This window comes from Rhincodon typus, chromosome 33, assembly GCF_021869965.1.
Source record: "Rhincodon typus isolate 14 chromosome 33, sRhiTyp1.1, whole genome shotgun sequence".
NCBI classification, from domain to species: Eukaryota; Metazoa; Chordata; class Chondrichthyes; order Orectolobiformes; family Rhincodontidae; genus Rhincodon; species Rhincodon typus.
This window is the reverse complement of record NC_063364.1, coordinates 2108718-2134906: the sequence shown is the minus strand read 5'-3', so window position 1 is coordinate 2134906 and position 26189 is coordinate 2108718. Positions and strand designations below refer to the sequence as shown.

Genomic DNA, 26189 nt, shown 5'->3' with positions numbered 1-26189 from the left:
TTCATCCAGCCCTGCACCTTGTTGTCTCAGATTTCCAGACGGGATTTGAGGTCAAATTAAACTCACTGAGGTGTTAGAGATTGGGATTTTCTGGTGTGAATACTGTGCAAGGGGTACTTTCGGTAACATACAGGGTTGATTTTTGGGATTTGTAAAGGAGAAATTTTGGAATTAATGGGATTATATTTCACTGCATGATTCAGAAGTCTTTATGTTTGTGTCATAAGTTGACGGTCTGCTTTATTTTATTTTATCTTTATTTTCTTTGCTTAATAAACTTCTCTTTTGTTATTAAAACCTAATCTGTAACCTTGTGTGCTTATGTTTCAGTGAGAGACCACTCTCTTAAAACGAAAACAAAACAAAATATGATCTATCCAGCCAGACTTCAGGCTGGGATCTGATTTTTCCAGTAATAGAGAAGGCAAATGGTATGTTGGTTTTCATTGCAAACAGTTTTGAGTACAGGAGCAGGGATGTGTTATTGCAGTTATACAGGGCCTTGGTGAGGCCACACCTAGAATATTGTGAGCAGTTTTGGTCTCCTTTTCTAAGGAAGGATGCTCTTGCTCTCAAGGGAGTGCAGCAAAGGTTTACCGGGCTGATTCCAGGGATGGCAGGACTGATGTATGAGGAGAAATTGACTAGGTTAGAACTGTTTTTGCTGGAGTTCAAACGAACAAGGGGGAACCTCAAAAAGACTTATAACATTCTAACAGGACTAGAAAGGATAGATGCAGGGAGGATGTTCCTGATGGTGGGTGTGTCCAGAACCAGGGGTCATAGTCTAAGGATTCAGGGTAGACCATTTAGGACGAAGATGAGGAGACATTTATTTACCCAAAGAGTGGTGAGCCTGTGGAATTCATTACCGCAGGAAGCAGTTGATGCTAAAGTATTGAATGTATTCAAGAGGCAGCTAGATATTGCACTTGGAGAGAATGGGATCGAAGGTTATGGGGCAAGAGTAGAATTAGGCTATTGAATTGGACAATCAGCCATGATCGTGATGAATGGCAGAGCAGGCTCAAAGGGCCGAATGGCCTCCTCATGCTCCTAGCTTCAATGTTTCTATAACATCAGCTGGGCTCACAACAGTACCGCCATATACAATTTCTAGCGTACTTTTCATTCCGTCAAGAATATTCTGCACCATCTGACATCATTAGCTCTGGCATCAAGGAGGCAATACACCTTGCAGGACTCACTATGACAGTATTATTTATTAGTATTTAATATGTAAGCTCCTACAATATCTGCATTTCTCCTCTTTGCTGTGTTTCCTGACTGTTTGAACTTACCTTACACTTGCCATTCACACAAAGGTCCGTCTCATATGGTCCACAGGGAGTACCATCAAGAACTCTCTCGGCTACCAGGACAGGGGACTCTTTCCCAAAAGAGGAGCAATACAAAGTGCAGGGATCATCTGAAAAAGGAAAAGGCAACTCTGATCAGCAGAGTCAGATAACAACTTAGGTTATTCACATTATGCAACTCTAAAGGAAAATAGTTTCCACATTTACAAAGGCAGAATAGGGTTAAGATAAGTGAACTTGAATCAACTATCATAATGTATAAACGCAACAACATCTAGTTCTTAGTGTCGCTGACATAACGACAGCATTCTGCTCCATGAGTCTGATTTTGATTGCTCTGCCATCAGTGCTGTGCCTTCATCTGGCACTTTCTCTTATTCTTTAAGTCTCTCTCAAAATCTGACTTGTTGGTCAAAGTTTTCTTCCTAATCCGAATACCTCTAATTGGCCTGGTGTCTGAAAAATGTTCCTGTGAAGCATCATGCAACGTTTACAATGTTAGAGCTACTATGTAAATGACAGTGTAATTGTTTTAAATTGGGGATTGTGTTACTCTGCCAGCATGGTTCAATTATATTCCTACCATCTAAACTGCTTCACCTCAAAAATAAACTCTTTAAGTTCAAACTCATACTCTATCTGCTTCTCTTACTTCCCTTTCATTTCCTTTTTTATATTCAAAATGGTTCTCGCTTGCATTACCAAAGAGACATCTGTCATTGATCCCCAACATTTGCTTCATCTTACTCTCAAAGTCTTTCAACCCCCAGGGAGATCTGAATTTGGCTGCATACTTTTCCTCCTTGTGCAAATGAAAGTTGACTCTACCTGAAATATCATCTTGTTAAAGGCTGCCCATTGTTGGACTTTAGCCTGCAAATCTTTGATTTCAATTTACCCAGACCTAATCCTTTCCTGACCCATTGAAACTGGATCACATCTGAAAGGCAGCACCTCTGACAAAGCTACACTCCGAACAGTGCACTAGAGTATAATGCCACGTTATGTGATAAATACTCTTGTGGGGCTCAAATCCACAACTGTTATACTCAGAGATGAGAGTCAAAAACAGAAATTGCTGGAAAAGCTCAGCAGGTCCGGCAGCATCTGTGGAGAGAAATCAGAGTTAACGTTTCAGGTCAAGTGACTCTTTCTCAGAGATTGGTTCAATTGTCATGCAGAATGTTCAATCCACGGCCCACACAGAATTTAGACAGCTATGGACTGTATTGAAACTACTAAAACTTTTGACCCAAGCAATGAAATATGCATCAAAAGCAGCAAATGACATTGAGTCATTAAATAATTCTCTACTTCCGAACGTAGTCTCGGATATCAATCCAAAATTATAAAGGACACTACTGAGCTCTGAATAATCCTTCAATTGAAGGCTCATCCTTAGTGAAGCTGTTGTGGGTTCTCTGTATTACACTGCAGCCTGGAAATGGCTGCCTTGGGTGTCCTATATTGGAATTAATTGTGATTGTGTGTTAAATGGTTCACTGTTGGATACACTCATTAGATTGTAATCCCACTGGGAGATTTTCATGCTTCAGTGCTCGGTAATGGGGCAACTAGTGAGATTGTGTTCATTTGAACTTTAAGTAGTGTTCATAGTTCCCCAAATTAAGTTAATTCTGTTTAAAAGCTCAAGTAAGAGCAGAACCTCTCTGTGCATTTTAATTTGGAAAGTTAATGTAGTACAGAGGAATGAAAAAGAGTTTGATGGTGAGACTGGAGATGTTTCTCCTTGGAATGAGAGATCAAAGGGAAATATACATGGAATGAATATATGTGCCATTCAGCCTTTGAGGCAGGTTCCAACATTAAATAAGATTGTTGCTGATTCAATCATTAAACAATTTTAATCCATATTTGTTTGAAACTTATATCTAACAAATACGAAAGAAACCATGTTCTTCCTCAAAATTGCAAGCTCACCAGACACAAGAAGGCAGAACTAAACTGGTGAATATGATGCCTAAACCTAGGAATACAGGGAGAGTGAATCAGAGATAGTAGGAACTGCAGATGCTGGAGAATCCGAGACAACAAGGTGCAGAGCTGGATGAACACAGCAGGCCAAGCAGCATCATAGGAGCAGAAAGGCATGGAGAGTGCCTGACTTGAATAAGTGCATTTAGACAAGAGAAGACATTATTATTAGGTCTGTTTTAGTCTAATACTATGACTTCAAGCTAGCCTCAGACAGCTTCTTGCTGCTACTCCTGGAAAGTGGAATCATTGCATTAACCATTAAAATGTTGAGTCACCTGAAGAGATTTACTGAATAGTGAGATCAGTGTTGATGAAAGACTTCACTTGATTTCACTAATTCTTGTTTGCAATGACATTTCCCAAGCCAGCCACTTTACTCACTTGTTCCAGAACAATCTAAACGAGATTCCTATCCAAAGTAGCCATTTTCCTGACAGTGGCACTTGACCTGAAACGTTAACTCTGATTTCTCTCCACAGATGGCACTGTGTCAGGTCCAGAGTCCCTCATAGTTCTTTTCCCAATTGGAACATTCAATGGACAGGGGTGCGGGGGGATGCGGAAATTGATCTGCATTCAGGACTTTATTTTTTTTTTGGGCATTATTGCCCATCTCTAGTCTAAAAGTGATTGTGAGTTGCCTTCTTGAACCGCTGCAGTCCATGCGCTGGAGGTAGACCCACAATGCTGTTAGGGACAGAATTTCAGGATTTTGACCCAGTGACACTAAAAGAACAATGATATATTTCTAAGTCAGGATGGCGAGTGGCTTGGAGGGGAATCTGCAGGTGATGATGTTCCCATTTTCCTTGTCCTTCGAGATAGAAGTGGTTGTGGGTTTGAAAGGGGCTGTCTAAGGAGTCTTGGTGAATTTCAGCAGTGCATCTTACAGATGGTACACACTGCTGCTACTGAGCATCAATGATGGAGGGAGTGGACGTTTGTGAATGTGGTACCCATCAAGCAGGCTGCTTTGTTCTGGATGATGTCAAGTTCCTTGAATGTTGTTACAGCTGAACTCTTCCAGGCAAGTGGGGAGTATTCCATCATACTCCTGACACGTGCCTTGTAGGTGCTGTACAGGCTTTGGGGAGTCATGAGGTGAGTTAACTGCTGCAGGATTCCTGCCTCTGACCTGCTCTTGTAGCCACTTTATTCATTTTGCAAGTCCAATTCAATTTCTGATCAATGGTAGCCCCTGGGATGTTGATAGTGAGGGATTCAATGATGATTAGATCACTAAAGGATGAGGAGCTGGGTTAGATTGTTTCTTACTAGGGATGGTCCTTGTCACTTTTCAGTGGCACCTTTTTTTTTCTGACGATTATCAATAGACTCTTAATTTCAGATTTTTATTGAATTCTTAGTCCACCATCTGCCATGGTGGGATACGAACCCAGGTCCCTAGAACATTAATATTGTCCCTGGATTAATAACACTAGGCCTCTAAAATGATGGGTATGATTACCAAAATACAGACCTTCTGAACATATCTGAAGAAGGTATTTGCATTGCTGTATTAGTAGAAGGCTACCTGTACAGGGATTAAAATTTGTCAGAATTGGAGGCCACTGATGGTCATAGAGTTTCAACGCCATGATGAGCAACAGACAGAATTATTAACAAACCTAGTAAAGGAAATCCAAAGATCCAAAAATTGGAGACCTGCCCAGAAAAATCAGGTCATATAAGGAAGAGAAGACTGCCAAGAGGAGATGAGAACCAATGACAAGAAAATGAAAAGAAAACCGAACAAATCCTTAACCAAATAATTCAGATGTTTCTCTTTAAGAAAGATCAGGAAAATTCCTGTGATAAACTAACCATGGCCACATTCATATCTCTTTTTCACTAGATAGATAGATTTATAGAGTTGTGCTATCATATGATCTGTACACACCACCTGGAACCACCACATCTTCCTGCAGGAGAGAAAGCTGTAACAGCAGGAAACTTTTAGGATGCTCATCCTTCGGTCAATAGATCTGATTTGATTTGATTTGATATGATTTGATTTGATTTACTATTATCACGTACCGAGACACAATGAAAAGTCTTGTTTTGCGTAATAGCCATGTAAATTATACCTTACATAAATACATCAAGGTATTAGAACAGAATGCAGAATACAGTGTTACAGCTACAGAGAAGGTACAGAAAAAGATCAACTGTAATATACAAGATAACAAAAATATATATACAAAAATATGATAACAGCAGGGAAGAAGCCATTCTTGAATCTGTTGGTTCTTGTTTTCAAACTTTTTTATCATCCACCCAATGGAAGATGGTGGAAGAGTAGAACTGGGGTGGGAGGGGTCTTTGATTATGTTGGCTGCTTTTCTGAGGCAGTGGGAAATATAGACAGAGTCAACGGATGGAAGGCTGATGCTGCCTGGCCTGCTGTGTTCCTCCAGCTCCACACTATGTTATCTCTGACTCCAACATCGGCAGTTCTTACTATCTCTGGATATTGTCCAGAACTTATTGCATTTGAACATGGACTACTTTAATATATTAGGAGTCACGAATGGTGCTGGACATTGTGCAATCATCAGTGAACATCCCCACTTCTGACCTTATGATGGAGGGAAGGTCATTGATGAAGCAACTGAAGATGTTTGGGCCTAGGACACTACACTGAGGAACTCCTGCAGAGACGTCCTGGTGCTAGATGGTCCTGATGCCGTGGCAGGATTTAAACCCAGGTTCCCAGAACATTACTTGGACCTAGATTAATAGTCTAGCGATAATACCACTAGGCTATCGCCTTCCCTAATTCCTATCGCATTAGCTGTTTTTTGTGGCTAGGAATTAAATGTGCCCTGTGACAAAAGGTGAGGATTGTTGGACTCAGAAATCCGCTCACTGATGCTTAGTTTGGGTTCCTCAAGGGCCACTCAGCACTTGACCTCATAACAGCCTCAGCTCAAATATAGACTGAAGAGCTGAGTTCTGGGGATGAAGTGAGAGTGACTGCCCTTGGCATCTAAACATATTTTGGCAGAATGTGGCATCAAAGAGCCCGAGGAAAATTAGACTCACTGTTAATCGGCTCTCCACTGGTTGGAGTAATACCTGATACAAAGGTTTGTGGTTATGTTTATTGGAGGTCATCTCAGCTCCAAGGCATCTCTGTAGGAGCTCCTCAGGGTGATGTCTTAGGTCCATCCATCTTCGGTTGCTTCATCAATGACCTTCCCTCCATAAAGACCAGACGTGGAAATGCTCACTCATGATTGCACAATATTCTGCACCATTTGTAACTCCTCAGGTACTGAGTCAGTCCATGTCCAAATGCAGCAAAATCTGGATAATATCTAGGTTTGGACTGACAGTGGCAAGTAACATTTATGCCACATAAGTGCCAGGCAATAACCAATTCCAACATGAAAAAAAATCTTGACAAAACCTCTTGACATTCAATTCCATTTCTGCATCACACATTGTCAACATCTGGGGTTACCATTGACCAGAACTGTATTCAATCAGCCATACTGTGGCTAGATCAGAGGTTAGGAATCATGTAGTGTGTAACTCACCTCCTTACTTCCCAAAGCCTGTCCACCATCTACAAAGTCACAAGTCAGGAGTAAAATGAAATACTCCCACTTGCCTAGATGAGGTTCAACTCTAATAACACTCAATAAGCTTTACACCATCTAGGACAAAGCCTGCTTTACTGGCACACATACATACATACAAACATCCACGTACATTCAATTCCTCCACCATTGACACAGTGCACACTGCTGCTACACTATCTACAGGATGCACTGCAGGAATTCACCAAAGCTCCTTAGCCAGAACCTTCCAAACCCATGGCCACTTCCACTAGAAGGACAAGGGCTGCAGGTACATGGGAACACCAGCACCTGCAAGTTCCCCTCCAAGCCACTCACCATCCTGACTTGGAAACATATTGACATTCCTTCAGTGTTGCTGGATCAAAATTCTAGCACTCCTTAATAGTATTGTGGGTGGGCCTATACCAAATGGACTGCAGCAATTCAAGGTGGCAGATCACTACCACCTTTTCAAAAGCACTAAGGATGGGCAATACATGATTGCCAGCGATACTCACATCCTATGAATGAATAAAAAAGATGCTGCTCAAGTGGAATACATTTGGTTGAGTTGGCACAATGCAGTCCACTAAGAGAGTTCAAAAGCATAGGATCCCCATGGTACAAAGCAATATGACGAGTCAAGCCCAAAGATCTTTATTTTGTCCTATACTATTCACAATGAAATAAGGGTCAGTTAATTATTTCACTGTCACATTTATTCACAGCAAAGTAAATTTTCTAGAATGCTGGATCTAAATTGTTTGAAATTCATCTATTCTCCACCTATAGCAAACTAGGACCAAATTTTGTGCTCTTCTGAGAAATCAGGGCAGTAAAGAGCCTTTCACTTGTTAAATCTGAAACTAATCACATGGAGCAGAATGGTCTCACTCTTTCCTTACAGGTCTGAATTCCTGCAGAGAAAGGGACTGAGGAGAGTAAGCGACATTGTAGTCTATAGTTTGAACTTTGGGACTGACTGCCCGATTTCACCACAATGATCTCTCACACTTCCTTGCATTCCAATATAAATTGACTAGATGGGCAAAATGATCTTGAAATAAGTTATAATAAGGGTGGGGCTGGCCTGTCAAGGGCTGAGCTTAATGCTTGTTATGTGAAGGTGAGCCAATTTCAATAGCACTGTACTTTGAGAGGGAAGTCAAACTCAAAAAGCTAGCACCTGATTTCTATGGTTGGACTGAATGAGAGCCAAGTTTAAATCTCTCTTATTTTGGCTATATTCAAACTTTTTAAACATGTTATTGTGCAGAGTCAAGGCTGGAAACTCCACCTGCCAACTTTCCAGTTTTTATGAGCTCTAAAACAAAACAATTGGCCAGTTTGCAACCTACTCCAGTATTCACTTTCATTGTTAATCCTTCATAACAGTCATCAACATAGAGGCTGGGACAGACTAATGTCCAACTTCATTGGAATGTCCCTCATATTTATCCAGAATCTTGCCTGTTATAATCATACCATCAGATCATATCTAACTCATATTTTTCTTCCTGCTCTAAAATTTAGTCCCCTGGTCAGAAGTTGTATTTTACATGGAATTTACAGCACAGGAACATTTCTCTCCTTCCATCCAACTGGCTTACTCCAGTTATTTTGCTTTACAATTCTACTTTCATCAATTTAAGTGGCTAATTTTTATCCTCAAGTTCCAGGAACTGCCTGATTATTATTTCCATCGATTTTATCCAGTGGGGAAATTGGAAATGATTTCCCCATGCACCCATAGCTTCCCCAAGTCCTGCCCCAGCGCATGTGAAATTTAAGTTACACGAGTTTCTAGGAAAGAAGTACTTGGCAAATGGCCGATCACCTTGAAAACATTTTGCTGCCTTCTACAGATTGCAAGGGTCCTGGCTCAATGCCCTGTGCTTCCACATTGGCAATTCTCTCACTCTTTTCCAACTGACTCGCAGACGTTTTCAGCTCATGAAAAACTTACAAGTAATAACTTTTTCTTCTGGTGTATGACTTTTATTTGAAAAGTAGTGCGACATGAAGAAAGACATAAGGATGGAATTTTCATCACAATTTATGCAGCACAGATCCATCATGTTTGCACACTTGTGCTTCAGGACTTTGTAAAAAAAAATTGGAGTGTTGAAAACCGTTAGCTTCAATCAATGTGAAACTTGGAAAGTAAATTAAACAAACTGGACAAAACCTTGTGGGAATCCCATTTCTTACTGTTTCCTCTTGCTCATTGCTGAGACAGTTTTAGCAGTTATTTCTTCAGTGCTAGTAATATCAGCACTGCTTTATAACCCTGACCACACACAGTACATGCTTCATTCCTCAGCCACCACTGTTGCCACGTGACAGGAGAGCTGCTAGTGAACAGACTGAAATCAGTTCCAGTACAGACAGGCTGAGACCCAAAGGCAATTTTAACTCATGGCAGAAACAGTAATCCCATATGAGGGACGTTAGCGGAGGCATGGCGGATTTTAACTGCTGCACCTCATTAGAATGACTGTTAGATTGTTTCAGCAGACAATGGCAGCTGCTGATTGATTTACGTGGCAGCAATTGGGCTGATTGCTGCCTGGTGGCAACAAGGTTATGCATGTGAGAGGTGAGGTACTGGCTGGGACTGCCAGTCAAGGACGGCTTGAGACCAGGTAACAAAGACGCATAATTTCCGTGCACAGTGTGCGGCAGTTATTCCTTAAACAGTAGAACTCACTGGTAAGGACCACATTCAATACCTTAACCACATTGTTAAAATGGTAAATCAGAGAAAACGGAGCTGAACTGAAGCCACTCCACTTTAATTGCTCCCCTAATCCATTCCCATAGACTGGGCCGGTGATCAACTGGGCAGCACGGTGGCTTAGTGGTTAGCACTGTTGCCTCACAGTGCCGGGGACCTGGGTTCGATTCCAGCCTCGGATGACTGTGTGTGTGGAGTTTGCACATTCTTCTTGTGTCTGCGTGGGTTTCCTCCCACAGTCCAAAAATGTGCAGGGTAGGTGGATTGGCCATGCTAAATTGCCCATAGTTCCCAGGGATGTTTAGGTTAGGTATGTTAGACATGGGAAATTAAGGGAATGGGTCTGGGTGGGATGCTGTTCGGAGGGGCAGTGTGGACTTGTTGGGCCAAATGGCCTGTTTCCACACTGTTGGGATTCAATGATCTGCTATGATCTATGATCAAGGGAGAAGGGAATGTGTGACTGAATGAGTGATTGTAAGGGAGACTGAGAGAGAATAACTGTCTATGAGTGTTAAAAGGGGTAAATGAAATGAAGGGTTTCGCAGTGAGACTGCATGCTATGAAAGTGACTGTTTGATGAGAGAGAGCTTGTGAGTGAGTGAAGGAAATATGCATCTGAATGTGTGCCTGGGAGAATGTGAGTGACATTACAAATTGTAATCCAGAAGACACACAGAAGCCTCCAACAGCCTTTGACCTCAGCACTCTCTTTCTCACCTACCACAAGCAGCCTACCAGAATATTGACTGAGGTAGGAGACGCAAGTCTAAATACCACCTAGTTGGTCATTACATGAGCCCTTAGTGAATGAAGAACACCAAAAGTTGGTTTCTGAGTTGTCATGTGACATTTTTCTCATTATTATTTGTAGAAATTTGTTGTGCAGGCATTAACTACTGTGTTTGCCCTTAAATGAATGTTATTGTCACCCAACAACATTCGATTCTTTATGAAGTGCACTGGAACATAGATGACTGCAGTAAGGCAAAATTTAATGCAAATTTATATATTAGCAGTTTAAATGGAGAAGTAACCTTTAGTCTGCACTTGTTCAATAATCCTTCAGCCTTGAAATGGTCTTTACTCAAGAAGCAGTTTTAACATATGCTCACCATCGTTGAGGACTGCAGTCCAGTGTTTTTTCTTCATATGACCTTGCCTGTCTTGAGACTGGCATTGCTGATCCCTGAAACTTGGCAATCCCTTGGTGCAAGGCAAGTTCTCACATACTATGTGCTCCACACTGGCTCCTTGGCAGTTTGTCCCTCCTGGCCCTGGACTGGTAAGTACAAGATACAAAATATCACCAAATTGACGATTAGGTGGTCAATTACTTTACATCATTCTGGCTCCTCTCCTGTATTATCAAATTCCTGGTTCCTTGATGTTAAAACAGCTATTAAATGCTTTAGAAATTAGTGTGTGAATTGAAGAAACTTGTTTAAAAACCTTCTCAGTTACTTGCTAACAATTAATAAATAATACTTCTCCTAATTCCCTAGGAAGTTTATCAATGATATTCTATGTGATTTAAGAAAACTAAATCTTACAGTGGAAGACAGGCCCTGATCCTACGGATCGATCTCCTCTGATAGTCACTGACCTCAGATTTTATATTGGTTGAAACAAGACATATATTGCATAGGCCATTGTACAGCAGGCAGAATTTCCAGTAGAAAATTGACATAAATATATGAAAACAACTAAATAATTAACAGTTGGTAGAAATCACTAGTAAAAAGTGATAGGAGCCAAAGAATGTGAAAATCCTTCAGGAAACAAATAAGAAACATATCAGTGAAAGTAAGAATCAAAAAGAAAACAAGACAAACTTACGAGAAAATATATTCATTCCACCTATACAACAAAAGCCTGCAACTTGAGTAACTATTTGAAACTTTTACGATATACAAACACGGAACAAGAGTGGGCCGCTCAGCCCTTTCAGCCTGCTCGGCCATTTATTAGGGTCATGGCTAATCGATTTTAACCTCCTCAGCTCCACATTCCTGCACATCCCTCAATAATCTTTTATCCCCCTAGGAATCTAGAATCTATCTACCTCTGCCTTAATAATATTTAAAAGCTCTGCATCCTGTACATTTGAAGAAAGGAATTCCAAAGCCTCTCAACCCTCAGATATAAAAAAGTTTCTGCATTTTAACCTTAAATTGGCACCTCCTCAACCTCTAGTTCTACATTCTCTCACAAGGGGAAACACGCTTTCAATATCCACTTGGTCAAGTCTCCTCAGAATCTTATATGTTTCAATTAAGTCACCTTTTACTCTTCTAAATGTCAGAGGACACTGGCCTAGTCTGTCTAGCCTTTCTGCATAGGATAATCTGCCCATTCCAGTATTAGCCTAGTAGATCTTCTCTGAACTTCATGCCTCTGTAAGAGACCCAAGGTCCAGACTCCACCACAACCAGTATCATCAGCTGCCCAGACTCAACTAAGAAAGTAGCCTCATTTTCAGCATGAACTGCAATTTTTAATATATTTTCATTGATTAATAAAAACACTGGTCAGTCACAGTGTGCCATGAGATGCTGCTTCACATTTCGGTTCACTCTTGCATTATGAGGTAACAATGGAAAATTATTGCAGCAGAAATCCTCAAGGGCACCAATTTTTGAAAGGAACGGGAGTGGCCAAAATTAGTTTTTTTTTTAAATGAAACATCAACAAAAGTGAAATGTGAACTCTTCAACTTTTTCCAAAATAATGTTGGAAGCAAAACTGCTAGTTGGATATATACAGACTGAACTTCAACTATCAGCAAGCGCAGCAAGAGAGCTGAAAAAAAATCAATGGGAAAACCAGAAATTGGGGAAGTAATGATTGATCAGTAAACGTTGTACAATTTAAAGCATTTCTTTCCCTGATACACACATTGAAGCTTCAACAATAACAAAATGATTCATATAAACGGTAGCATATTTGGAAGAACTGTAACAAAATTTAAAGAAAGATTCTGGACACAAGTCCCAAAGCATGTCACAACCAGCTAATTTCTATAGTCACCATTGCTATTCAGGAAAATACAGTAGTCAATTTGCGCACAGTCAACTTACACAAGCTACAGATTAAACCATATCAACTAATGTTTTTGGTAGCATTGGCCAGGGTTTGACTGGTAACCAGAGGACTCCTAACCCTCAATAAGAACCTTTAGCCCAGTTTGAGAAAGCAGGCAGAGCTTGAGGGTTGGAGGAACACGGCAGGCCAGGCAGCATCAGAGGAGCAAGAAAGTCAACGTTTTGGGTTGGGACACTACTTTTCTGAAGAAGGGTCCCGACCCAACACGTCAAACTTCCTGCCCCTCTGATGCTGCCTAGCCTGCTGTGTTCCTCCAGCTCCACACTGTGTTATCTCTGACTCCAGCATCAGCAGTTCTTACTATCTCTGAGAACTGAGTGTTAACATCTTACCTCAAATGCACACTTCTATCTATGTGATAATTGACTGAAGCCCAGCCCACAGGGGGATGAAACCCACACCTTATAATCAAGACATATCTGTCATCACTGAAATGACATGACACAAGAAATATTCAGAGTGGATTTCTTCCCTGGTTAGAACTCTATTCTTTTACTCTACCTCTTTCTAAACATGCTGTGACAGGTCCACGACTCAACGTTGTGCATGTTGTTCAAGGCAGTCTGCTTGACAACTAATATGCAACTGAGAAGTCAATCAGAACACACTATTAATAATCTTCAAGCACTTTATTTAATCTGATTAATTAAGCAAGTGAGCACTATGCCTAATTTATAAAACTGGATTTCCTCATCCATAGATTTACTGTTAATCACCTCTGTGCATTAAAACTATTTGAAAATTTATTTTTATTTTCTATGAAAACCTTTCCAATTCTCCTCAGTGCATCTTCACAACAGATTCAGATAGGCTTTGAGTACTTGCAGTTTAACATGTTTTAACAGGCTGTGAAGTGCTTTGTAACGCATGCACTCGACACTTATAAAGAGTGCTCTGGCAACTTGCACAACTCGGCTACTGCTTTCTAAGGGGACTTGTTAAGGTCAGGGTGAAGTAGCCCACCTAGATCTTTACAGGAGGAGGTGTGACTGTCAGTGTAAGGGCCTGGTCAGGATGGTATCTCAGTTTACAGGTCTCCTGATCCTTGTCCTCTCCAAAGTACAGGAATGGGGGAGGCTAAAGGGAGAATCTATTGGCTCCTGAGGTACAGTTGTAAGATTAAACTGAAGAAAAACTTTTAAAGGTACTTAGAAAAAAGGTCATAAAATGTATCTTAAACAAGCTTTGATAAAGGAATTTCACAGAAAGAAACTGCTAAATTGGACATTGTTATAAAATCGATGATATAAGGTTTTAAATTTTTCTTTCTGGCCTTCAATAACAGCCTACAGCAGACTACTCACAATACTTCTTTCTCCACGCCATCCTTCCCAAAGATTGCCCCTGAATGGGGAAATAGCACCCTGACTCCTGTAATGACTTAGGCAGATTACCCCCATGCAGGGCATGAGCTATGTATGATTGATACGAAAAATAAGCTTTCTTCCTGTGATATACGTAATTACTTTGAAGCATTACCAAGTGCTTGTAGAATAAGCATGATAACATATGATCTGGTAAAAGGCAGCACTTCCTGCTAAAGCAGTACAGCAATAAATTACAGCATATTGTGCAGTAGAACTTATCAAAATTACTTACGGGGGATTGTCACATTTTCTTTGTCTAAACCTGGCTCCTGTTCCACATGTCCGGCTGCACATGCTCCACTGGTTCCAAGTGCTCCAGTCTCCATCCACATGCTCCGGAATTGGCGTTTTACTGACACACTCCCCAGCTCTGCACCACTTAAATCACAGCAGAAAAGTATACATTAAAACTGTACCTACTCACCAGCTATTTACCAATCGCATTCTCAGTGATTAACACAGAAACAGGAGGTCATTAAGCCCTTCAAGCCTGTTCCACCATTCAGTCAGATCAAGGCTAAACTGTATTTCACTTTCGTTTAACCTCCTTTCCTTCATTTTTATCCTTGATATACTTAACTCATAAAAAACCGTTTCAGTCTTAGAAGCTCCATTGACCCCCTTATTGCCATAGCAATTTGGGGAATGAGTAAGACTAAACTGTACACAGGTGTTCTCACCAAACAATTGTAGCAGAATTTTCTTAGTATTCTACTTCAGCCCCTTCCAATAATGGCCAAAATACCATATGCCTTTCTAATTGCATGCTGTATCTGCAAGTTAACTTCTATGTTCTCTATACAAGTACACTCCAGTCATCTGAACACCATCAATAAGCTGTTTTGTGGCTTTTAAAAATATTCTTTTCTCTTCTAATAACTATAGGAATAAGATTACACTTCTCCACACTACAGTTAATCTGTCACCTTTGGCCCACTCAGCCAGCCGATCTATATCTCTTCCCAAACTCCCACCGTGCTTTGCATCATTAATAATGTGAATCGTCACTGGCTGATCTTCAATTCAAGACGACATCTGCCCAGGGTCACAAGCTTTTCCCAATGTGTCTTCAGATGGCTGAGCAGGTCAATTTTCAATGCACTGATCTTTGGGTACGAGGAGCAGGATTTCCCATGATGTAGTGGGACTGGAAAGCATGATTCTCTTCTTTTTCTTTCCTACTCTGCTACTTCTTGGCCTCATCATTAAGATGTCATCAATCAGAGCATGATTCAGCTTGGTGGGCCAGCTATCACTATTTTGAAGCATTTCAATGAGCAAACACGGATACATTATCACAGTCCCTTTGTCCGAGTCGTTAATACAGATGTAAATGGCTGAAATCTGATCAGTAGATTCAGTCAGCCAACTTGATAATAGTTGATTTATTCTTATTCTCTGCTTCTTCTCCATTAACTAGTCCTCCAACCATGATAATATATTACACCCGTTACCATGAGCCTTATCTCATGCATTAACCTTTGGTCTGCCACCTTCTCAAATGCGTTTTGGAAATCCAGGTTGCTGTTTAACTACCCTATATCCTCAAAAAATTCAATTTGGCAAATATGATTTCCATTTTTGTAAGATCTCATTGACTCTATCTGATCTGTGACATCCCAAATGCACTATGAACATTATCTTAACAATAAATACCAATGCTTTCCAGCCTGTAGTTTATGGTTTTCTCTCTCCCTCCTTTCTTAAACGGCAGTGATGTTTGCTAGCTTCTAATCCACTGGGATCGTTCCACAATCAAGGAAATTTTGGAATCTTGTAATTATTATACCCATTAATGCTGGAGTTAATAATTTTAGAACCTTAGGACGGAAGCCATCACGTCCTGGGAGTTTGCTGGATTTTAGTTCCGCAGGTTGCTCCAATGCTTGTTCTACTTGATAATAATTGCTGGAAGTTCCTCAATTTTACCAGCTCTTGGTTAATATTTATTACTGGTATGATATCGGTGTCTTTTGCTGTGAAGAAACACTTGTATAATGTCTCACTGCAATGTTCTCATTCCCATGAAGATTTCTCCTACCTCTGCTTTAAAGGATAAAAACTTACTTGAGTGACTCTCTCCTTTATATAAAACTAGTTGTTTGGTAGTACCGAACTAGAGTACTGCTGAAAAAGACACATTTTGTCAAAGTTTTTCATCTTCCACTCATCTGGACAAATTGCAAGAATTTCCAAAGTAAGGAGAAAAGTGCTGATTGGATGGAAAGTGGATTCATATAGGCATTGTCATGGAGAATCCAACAATTAATGAGAACTGGATAAACACAGCAGGCCAAGCAACATCAGAGGAGCAGGAAGGCTAACGTTTCGGGCCTAGACCCTTCTTCAGAAATCTGATGCTGCTTGGCCTGCTGTGTTCATCCAGCTCTACACCTTGTTATCTGAGATTCTCCAGCATCTGCAGTTCCTACTATCTCAGTTAATGAGAACTGACAGTCACATAAAGTCATACAGTATGGAAGCAGATCCTTCAGTCCAACCAGTCCATGCCAGCCAGTTTCCCATACTAAATTAGTCCCACCTGCCTGCGCTTGACCTATTTCCCTCTAAACCTTTCCTATTCATGAACTTATTGAAATGTCCTTCAAATATTATAACTGTACCCGCATCCAACACTTTCTCTGGTAATTCATTCCACACAAACTACTTTGCGTAAAAAAGTAGTTCTCTTTCCATGACCTAGACTTGTAGCCACAGTATTTTTATGGTGAGTCTCTTCCATTTCCGGTCAATGGTAACCCCAGGATGTTGACAATGGGGAATTAAGATATGGTGAACCATTCAACGTCAAGGCATGATAGTTAGATTTTCTCTTGTTAGAGATGGTCATTGCCTGGCACTTGTGTAGCACTAATGTGACTTGCACTGGTCAGCCAAAGCTGGATATTATCCAAATCTTGTCTCATTTGAACTGATTCAGTATCTGAAATGTCACGAATGGTGCTGAACATTGTGCTATCATCAGCAAACATCCTCACTTCTGACCTTATGATGGAGGGAAGGTCATTAATGAAGCAGCTGAAGATGTTTGGACCTAGGACACACTGAGGACCTCCTGCAGAGATATCCTGGAGCTGAGAAGACTGACCTCCAACATCCTCTTCCTTTGTGCCAGGTGTGACTCTAATCAGAAATTTTCCACCGACTCCCATTGATTCCAGTTTTACCTGGGCTCCTTGATGCCACACTTCATCAAAAGCAGGTTTGATGTCAAAGGGAGTCAGTGATTCAGCAGCAAGGGATTCAGCAGCAGGCAGAATCTACTCCATTGAACCGGGTTTGATCCCCTGACTTAACGATAATGGCAGTTGATCCCCTGGTTTAATGGTCATGCCAGTACATGAGGTTGCAGATCATTTTGGGAGTAGATTCTGCTTGCTGCTGATGGCCAACTGTACCTCATAGATGCCCAGTCTTGAGTGGCTGGATCTGTTCAAAGTCTATCCCATTTAGCATGGTAATAGTGCTATACAATATGATAGAGAGTATCCTCAAAATGAAGACAGGATTTTGTATCTGCAAACACTGTCTCGTGATCACTCTTACTGACACTGCGATGAGTAGATGCATTCGTAGCAGGTAGATTGGTGGAAACTACTAGATTCTCCCAGGAAGGGAAGTATCCCATCAACATCCACCCTGTCAAGTTCCCCCAGAATCTTACATGGTTCAAAAAGATCATCTCTAATTCTTCCAAACTATAAAGAAGATAAGCTCAACCTGCTCAAACTTTCCTCATAAGAGAACTTCTTTATTCCAGAATAGATGTAGTGAACCTTTTCTGAAATGCTTGCTGTGCAAGTATAGACTTTACTAAATAAAGAGACAAACGTCTCTGTGGTGTCATAGGTATGGTATAATCAATGGCTTATACAGCTGTAGCAAGAACTCTTTACTTTTGTACTCTATCTCCCTTGCAATAAAATCCAATAATTTATTTTCTTTTCTTTTTTAGCTGTATCTGCATGCTAATATTTCATGATTCATGTACCAGGACACCCAAATTCTCATGTACCATAGAATTCTGCATACGCTCTTCATGTAAATAATATTCCACTTTTCCATTTTTGCATCCAAAGTGGACAACCTCACATTTTCCCACATTATACTCTATTTCCCAAATTTTTGTCCAGTTTACCATACACAGACACTCTGCAGCAGCCAGTCTAAGGTTAAGCTGTAGAGAGTTCCAGATTTTTATCATTCTTCGTGTTATTAGCCTCCTTTCTCTTTTACTCTTAAACAGCCTACCCCTAACTTTGATAATGTGCCCCCTTGTTCTAGGTTCCCCTATGAGAGGGGAACTACTCAATTGAACTTCATGAACATAAAAACTGAAATAGACAATAAGCAGTCAAAGATAACAATTAGGAAAAAGTAAATTTCAAAGAGACACATAAGAAACTGGTTCATGTCCATTGAAAAGAAAATTGACAACACAGACAGGGTACCACTGAGCAGACATATTCCAACAGGATTTAAAGGTGGTCTAAAAATAGCTGAGGCGCCCTGAATTTGAAGTAGAAATGAAACTTTTATAAAGAGGATATGAACAACAAAAAAAAAACAAAGAAAATTACAGCACAGGAACAAAGCCTGCGCCGATCCAGATCCTCTATCTAAACCTGTCACCTATTTTCCAAGGATCTGTATCCCTCTGCTCCCTGCCCATTCATCTATCTGTCTAGATACGTCTTAAATGACGCTATCGTGCCCACCTCTACCACCTCCGCTGGCAACGCGTTCCAGGCACCCACCACCCTCTGCGTAAAGAACTTTCCACGCATATCTCCCTTAAACTTTCCCCTCTCACTTTGAAATCGTGACCCCTAGTAATTGAATCCCCCACTCTGGGAAAAAGCTTCTTGCTATCCACTCTGTCTATACCTCTCATGATTTTGTAGACCTCAATCAGGTCCCCCCTCCACCTCCGTCTTTCTAATGTAAATAATCCTAATCTACTCAACCTCTCTTCATAGCTAGCACCCTCCATACCAGGCAACATCCTGGTGAACCTCCTCTGCACCCTCTCTAAAGCATCCACATCCTTTTGGTAATGTGGCGACCAGAACTGTACGCAGTATTCCAAATGTGGTCGAACCAAAGTCCTATACAACTGTAACATGACCTGCCAACTCTTGTACTCAATACCCCGTCCGATGATTGAAAGCATGCCGTATGCCTTCTTGACCACTCTATCGACCTGCGTTGCCACCTTCAGGGTACAATGGACCTGAACACCCAGATATCTCTGTGCATCAATTTTCCCCAGGGCTTTTCCATTTACCAAAAATATTAAGTTTACTAACAACAGAATCAAACCCACATTTGCCTGTGTTCTCAAGTTATGATGGAATTTTATGGTGAGGCAATGTCCTTGTAGTATTATCGCTGGCCTGTTAATCCAGAGATCCACATAGTGTTCTGGGGACCTGGGTTCAAATCCTGTCATGGCAGATTGTGGAATTTGTATGCAATAAAATATCTGGAATTAAGAAACTAATGATGACCATTATCGGAGGAAAAACCCATCTGGTTCACTAATGTCCTTTAGAGAAGGAAACTGCCATCCTTACCTGGTCTGGCCTACAATGTGACTCCAGACCCACAGCAATGTGGTTGACTCTTAACTGCCCTCTGGGGAATGAGGGATGGGCAATAAATGCTGCCTGCTCAGTGACACCCTCGTCCCGTGAATGAATTTAAAAAAAAATTTTTGTACTAACTTTCTTGAAATTAATACTCCCAGTGTCAACCTATTATGTTACTACTTTTACACCATACACTCAACACAGTGCTATCAATGTGTGCTTCTAGCTCATTGTTATTCACAGTTACTATTCATTAAAGGAAGATGGTGTTGGTTTCAATCAGATGCCCATAGGTTCAGACTGAGCTAACTGTTCTCAGAAACCGAACCCTTCCCTCCTGAACCATCTCCCCAGGAACACATTTACCTCTGGTACCTTGTTATTCCTGCATGGACCAGCAGGTGGCACAGAGGAGTAATCCTGAAATCTCTTCTCAAGGATGAACGCAGCAGGCCAAGCAGCATCAGAGGAGCAGGAAAGCTAACGTTTCAGGCCTAGACCCTTCTTCAGAAATCTGATGCTGCTTGGCCTGCTGTGTTCATTCAGCTCCACACCTTGTTATCTCAGATTCTCTAGCATCTGCAGTTCCTACTATCTCTTTTCAAGGTCTGCTTACTAATTGCTCAAACACTCTTTGCAGGTCTCTAATTCTACTTTTTCCCTGTCATTGATTGAAGAATGAGCCACAGTTTTTGGCCTTTCCCTTTCTCTGCTGCTTCCCTTTGTAAATCCTTCTGCATCTGTTCTTGTTATATAAGAGGCAGAGCAAAAATGAACAAATGTCAAGAGAGGTGGAAACAAACAGCTTTGGAAATGAAGGGGTGATGAGGCTAGAGACTCATTTCAGGGTCAAAGGGGGTCACGAAGGCCTGGATTTTCCAATCAGGATCACAAAGCCCATTTCCAATCTTGAATAGACTTAAAAAAAGGACACAAAACAGATGTTGCTAGAAAAGCTCAGCTGGTCCAGCAGCATCTGTAAGGAGAAATCACCTTTTGTCAGAACAGACAGTAGCTAGGAAATGTCAGTTTATATGGAAAAGATAGGGTTGGGGTTGGGGTTGGGGTTAAGGAATGAACAATAGGTGGGGATAGAAAGAGAAAAACAGTTGGACAGACAAAGACAATAAGGTGTAGAGCTGGATGAACACAGCAGGCCAAGCAGCATCAGAGGAGCAGGAAGGCTGACGTTTCGGGCCTGGACCCTTCTTCAGAAATGGGGGAGGGGAAGGGGGATCTGAAATAAATAGGGAGAGAGGGGGAGGCGGATAGAAGATGGATAGAGGAGAAGATAGGTGGAGAGGAGACAGACCGGTTAAAGAGGCGGGGATAGAGCCAGTAAAGGTGAGTGTAGGTGGGGAGGTAGGGAGGAGATAGGTCAGTCCAGGGAGGACGGACAGGTCAAGGGGGCGGGATGAGGTTAGTAGGTAGGAGATGGGGGTGGGGCTTGAGGTGGGCAGAGGGGATAGGTGGGAGGAAGGACAGGTTAGGGAGGCGGGGATGAGCTGGACTGGTTTTGGGATGTGGTAGGGGGAGGGGAGATTTTGAAGCTTGTGAAGTCCACAATGATACCATTGGGCTGCAGGGTTCCCAAGCGGAATATGAGATGCTGTTCCTGCAACGTTCGGGTAGCATCGTTGTGGCACTGCAGGAGGCCCAGGATGGACATGTCGTCTGAGGAATGGAGGGGGAGTTGAAATGGTTCGCAACTGGGAGGTGCAGTTGTTTACTGCGAACCGAACGTAGGTGTTCTGCAAAGCGGTCCCCAAGCGTCCACTTGGTTTCCCCGATGCAGAGGAGGCCACAACGGGAACAGCGGATGCAGTATACCACATTGGCAGATGTGCAGGTGAACATCTGCTTGATGTGGAAAGTCTTCTTGGGGCCTGGGATGGGGGTGAGGGGGGAGGTGTAGGGGCAGGTGTAGCACTTCCTGCGGTTGCAGGGAAAAGTGCCCAGTGTGGTGGGGCTGGAGGGGAGTGTGAAGCGGACAAGGGAGTCACGGAGAGAGTGGTCCCTCCGGAAAGCAGATAAGGGTGGGGAGGGAAAAATGTCTTTGGTGGTGGGGTCGGATTGCAGATGGCGGAAGTGTCGGAGGATGATGCGTTGGATCCGGAGGTTGGTGGGGTGGCACATGAGGTCGAGGGGGATTCTGTTTTGGTTGTTATTGCGGGGAGGGGGTGTGAGGGATGAGTTGCGGGAAATGCGGGAGACACGGTGGAGGGCGTTCTCGACCACTGAGGGGGGGAAGTTGCGGTCCTTGAAAAACGAGGACATCTGAGATGTATGGGAGCGGAATGCCTCATCCAAAGAGCAGATGCGGTGGAGGCAAAGGAATTGGGAATAGGTGATGGCATTTTTGCAGGAAGGTGGGTGGGAGGAGGTGTATCCTAGGTAGCTGTGGGACTCAGTGGGCTTGAAATGGATATCGGTTTCTAGGTGGTTGCCGCAGATGGATACAGAGAGGTTCAGGAAGGAGAGAGAGGTATTAGAGATGGTCCAGGTGAACTTAAGGTTGGGGTGGAAGGTGTTGCTGAAGTGGATGAACTGTTCGAGCTCCTCGTGGGTACATGAGGCGGCGCCGATACAGTCATCAATGTAACGGAGGACGAGGTGGGGTTTAGGGCCAGTGTAGGTACGGAAGAGGGATTGTTCCACATAACCTACAAAGAGGCAGGCATAGTTTGAACCCATGCGGGTACCCATGGTCACCCCCTTTGTCTGTAGGAAGTGGGAGGAATTGAAAGAGAAGTTGTTGAGCGTGAGGACGAGTTCAGCTAAGCGGATGAGGGTGTTAGTGGAGGGGGATTGGTCGGGCCTGCGGGACAGGAAGAAGCGGAGGGCCTTTAGGCCATCTGTATGGGGAATGCCATAATGCCATATCTCCTCTATCCATCTTCTATCAGCCTCCCCCTCTCTCCCTATTTATTTCAGAACCCCCTCCCCCTCCCCCATTTCTGAAGAAGGGTCCAGACCCGAGACGTCAGCCTTCCTGCTCCTCCGATGCTGCTTGGCCTGCTGTGTTCATCCAGCTCTACACCTTGTTGTCTCAGATTCTCCAGCATCTGCAGTTCCTACTGTCTCTGCACAGACAAAGGAATGGATAACGATCTGGCTGGGAGGGTGAACAGCTGTTAATGGACAGTGTTCGTGACTAACAATAGGTGGTGTGTAATGGCAGGCTATGTGATAACAAGGTCTGGTATATGTGGGGTAGGGGGCTGGGACATGGGAAAGTTCAGGCACTAGAATTATTGAATTTTTGAAGAAGGGTCACCAGACCCGAAATATTAACTCTGTTTTTTTCTTCACAGATGCTGCCAGACCTGCTGAGCTTTTCCAGCAACTTCTGTTCTTCTTCCTAAAATTATTGAACTCATTACTGAGTACAGAGGGCTGCGGGGTTCTCAAGCAGAAAATGAGGTTTCTTCTTCCAGCTTGTGCTGAGCTTTGCTGGATCACTGCAAGAAGCCTAAGACAGAGATGTTGGCCAGGGAACAGGGTGGTGTGTTAAAGTGGCAGGCAACTGGAAGCTAAGGCTCTTTTTTGCAAGCAGAACGTAGATGTTCTGCGAAGCGGTCACCCAGTCTACACTTTGTTTCCCCAATGTAGAGGAGACCACATTGTGAGCAGTGAATGCAGTAGACAAGATTGTGTGAAGTGCAGGTAAAGTGCTGCTTCACCTGGAAGGTATGTTTGGGCCCTTGGATACAGGGGAGGGAGGAGGTAAATGGGCAGGTGTTATACCTTTAGTGGTTGCAGGGCAAGATACCATGGGACTGTGGGGGGTGTTGTTGGGAGTAATGAACCAGGGTGTCCCAGAGGGAACAGCCCCCGCAGAAGGCGGACAAAGGGAGTGGTGGGGTGGGAAATGTGTGTCTGGTGGTGGCATCTCGCTGGACGTGCTGGAAATGGCGGCTGATGATCTTCTGGATGTGGATGCTGGTGGGATGGTAGGTAGGCACAAGGGGAACTCTATCGCTGTTGCGGGAGGGAAGAGAGGGGGTGAGGGCAGAAGTGTGGGAGATGGGTCAGACCTGGTTGAGGGCCCTGTCGACAATGGTGCTGGAGAACCCTCGGTTGAGGAAGAAGGTGGACATTTCAGAGGCTCCCTTGTCGAAGTTGGCCTCATCGGAACATATACGACGGAGACGAAGGAACTGATACAATGGGATGGAGTCTTCACAGGAAGTGGGGTGTAAGGATGTATCATTCAGGCAGATGTGGGAGTTGGTGGGTTTATAGTGGTTATTAGTGGCCAGTTTGTCCCCAGAATTGGAAACAGAGATGTCAAGGAAGGGAAGGGAGAAGTCAGAGATAGACCAGCTGAAAGTGAGGGTGGTTGGAAACTGGAAGCGAAATCGACTAACTTCCAATTGCAGACGAGACAGGAAAGCAGCACCAATGATACCATCCGTATACCGAAGAAAGAGTTGTGGGTGGGGGCCGGAATAGGACAGGAACAAGGAATGTTCTATGTACCCCACAAAGAGATGGGCATAACTGGAGTCCATGCGGGTTCCCATGGCTACCCTTCTGACCTGAAGAAAATGAGAGGAGTTAAAAGAGAAGTTGTTAAGGGTGAGAACTAGTTTGGCCAAGCGCAGGAGGGTGGTGGTGGGTGGGGATGGTTCAGGCCTTTGCTCCACAAAGAAGCGGAGAGCCCCGAGACCATCCTGGTGGGGAATGGACGTGTAAAGGGATTGCACGTCCATGGTAAAGAGGAGGCGGCTGGAACTGGCAAACTGGAAATTCCAAAACTGGCATAAAGCAACAGAGGAGTCACAGATGTAAGTGCCACCAGCATCCACATCTAGGAGATCATCAGCAGCCATTTCCGCCACCTCCAGCAAGATGCTACCACCAGACATATTCCCCTCCCCTCCCTTGTCCGCCTTCTGCAGGGACCATTCCCTCCGGGACACCCTGGTCCACACTTCCGTCACTTTCAATGGCCCCTCACAGTCCCCTTGCATCTTTCCCTGCCACTAGCGAAGGATGTAAAACTCGCCCATTTGCTTCCTCCCTCCTCAACATCCAAGGGCCCAAACATACCTTCCAGATGAAGCAGCACTTCACCTGCACTTCTCACAATCTAGTCTACTGCATTGGCTGCTCAGTGTGGTCTCCTCTACATTGAGGAAATGAAGCCGAGGTTGGGTGACCGCTTCACAGAACATCTGTGTTCTGCTCGCAAAAAGGACCCTGAGCTTCCAGTTACCTGCCACTTTAACACACCACCCTGTTCCCTGGCAAACATCTCTGCCTCAGGCTTGCTGCAATGTTCTAGCAAAGCTCAGCACAAGCTGGAAGAACAGCACCTCATTTTCCGCTTGGGGACACTGCAACCCTCCAAACTCAATATCGAGTTCAATAATTTTAGGGCCTGAACTGTCCCATGTCCTAGCCCCCTGCCCCACACACCAGGCCTTTTTATCACATAGCCTGCCATTACACATCACCTATTGTTAGTCACTAACAGTCTCTATTAACACCTATTCACCCTTCCATTCAGATTGTTATCCAATCCTTTGACTGTTCAACTGTTTTTCTCTCTCTTTAGGCTCTATCCCCACCTATTGTTTCCTCCTTTCCCCCCAACTCCCACCCTACCTTCTGCACATAAACCGACATTTTCCGAGCTACCTTCGGTTCTGAGGAAAGGTCACCAGACCCGAAAGGTGAACTCTGATTTCTCTTCACATGCTGCCAGACCTGCTGAGTTTTTCCAGCAATGTCTGTATTTGTTTCTGATTTACAGCATCCAGGGTTCTTTCTGTTTTTATATAAAAAAAAAGACACTTGTTTTTAGAGGAGTTTTTATGGTGAATTTCCTGACCAAAACTTTCCAAGCTGAAGCACTGTAGCCAAATCCAGGAATCCATGAGCACTGGAGTGGAGAAGATCAGTGTGGAAACCGCTCCCCGCTTTTCACTGTTAACTGCCTATAATTGTATGATTTAAGGTTCTGTAGCCATTGCGAAAGCTACTGAGAGAAGTTAAGTGTGTAAAGTGTAGGGTAAGGTATAGTAGTTCGGAAGAAGGGTCATGGGACTCAAAAAGTTAAATCTGCGTTTAACCACTGTCTTTTGACTGCTCTCTCTCCTCAGCAAGAAAGATGAATAAACTCAGGAGCAGAATTGCAAACAGCTGCTTGCTGCAAAAATATTGTAAATTTTACTCTGCTTTCCTGAGACAGGGCACTCCACGGGTAAAATGTGCTCCATCTGCTGGTCTGGCCATGATAATAAAACAGGAAAGAATTGGAACGTCGGGCTCCTGTGGTGCAATGGTAGTGTCCCTAAGTCTGGGTTCATGTTCCACCTGACCTAGCGGTGTGTCTTAATGTTTGAACAGGTTGATTAAAAGTAAATTTAACTTGGAATTTGAGATAGTAGGAACTGCAGATGCTGGAGAATCCGAGACAACAAGGTGCAAGGCTGGATGAACACAGCAGGCCAAGCAGCATCATAGGAGCAGAGAGG

The 26189-nt window shown here is 43.0% G+C and overlaps 1 protein-coding gene across 1 annotated transcript in view; it reads right to left on the bottom strand.

Annotated features, from left to right (window-relative positions):
* adamts17 (ADAM metallopeptidase with thrombospondin type 1 motif, 17) overlaps positions 1-26189 on the bottom strand; it is a 401456-nt gene that overhangs the window by 162372 nt on the left and 212895 nt on the right. Inside the window, exons 10-12 of the mRNA XM_048615713.1 lie at positions 14325-14470; positions 10736-10902; positions 1302-1429 (exon numbers count right to left, since the gene is read on the bottom strand). Coding sequence (XP_048471670.1) covers positions 1302-1429; positions 10736-10902; positions 14325-14470 — 441 coding nt within the window. The remainder of the gene's footprint in view (positions 1-1301; positions 1430-10735; positions 10903-14324; positions 14471-26189) is intronic.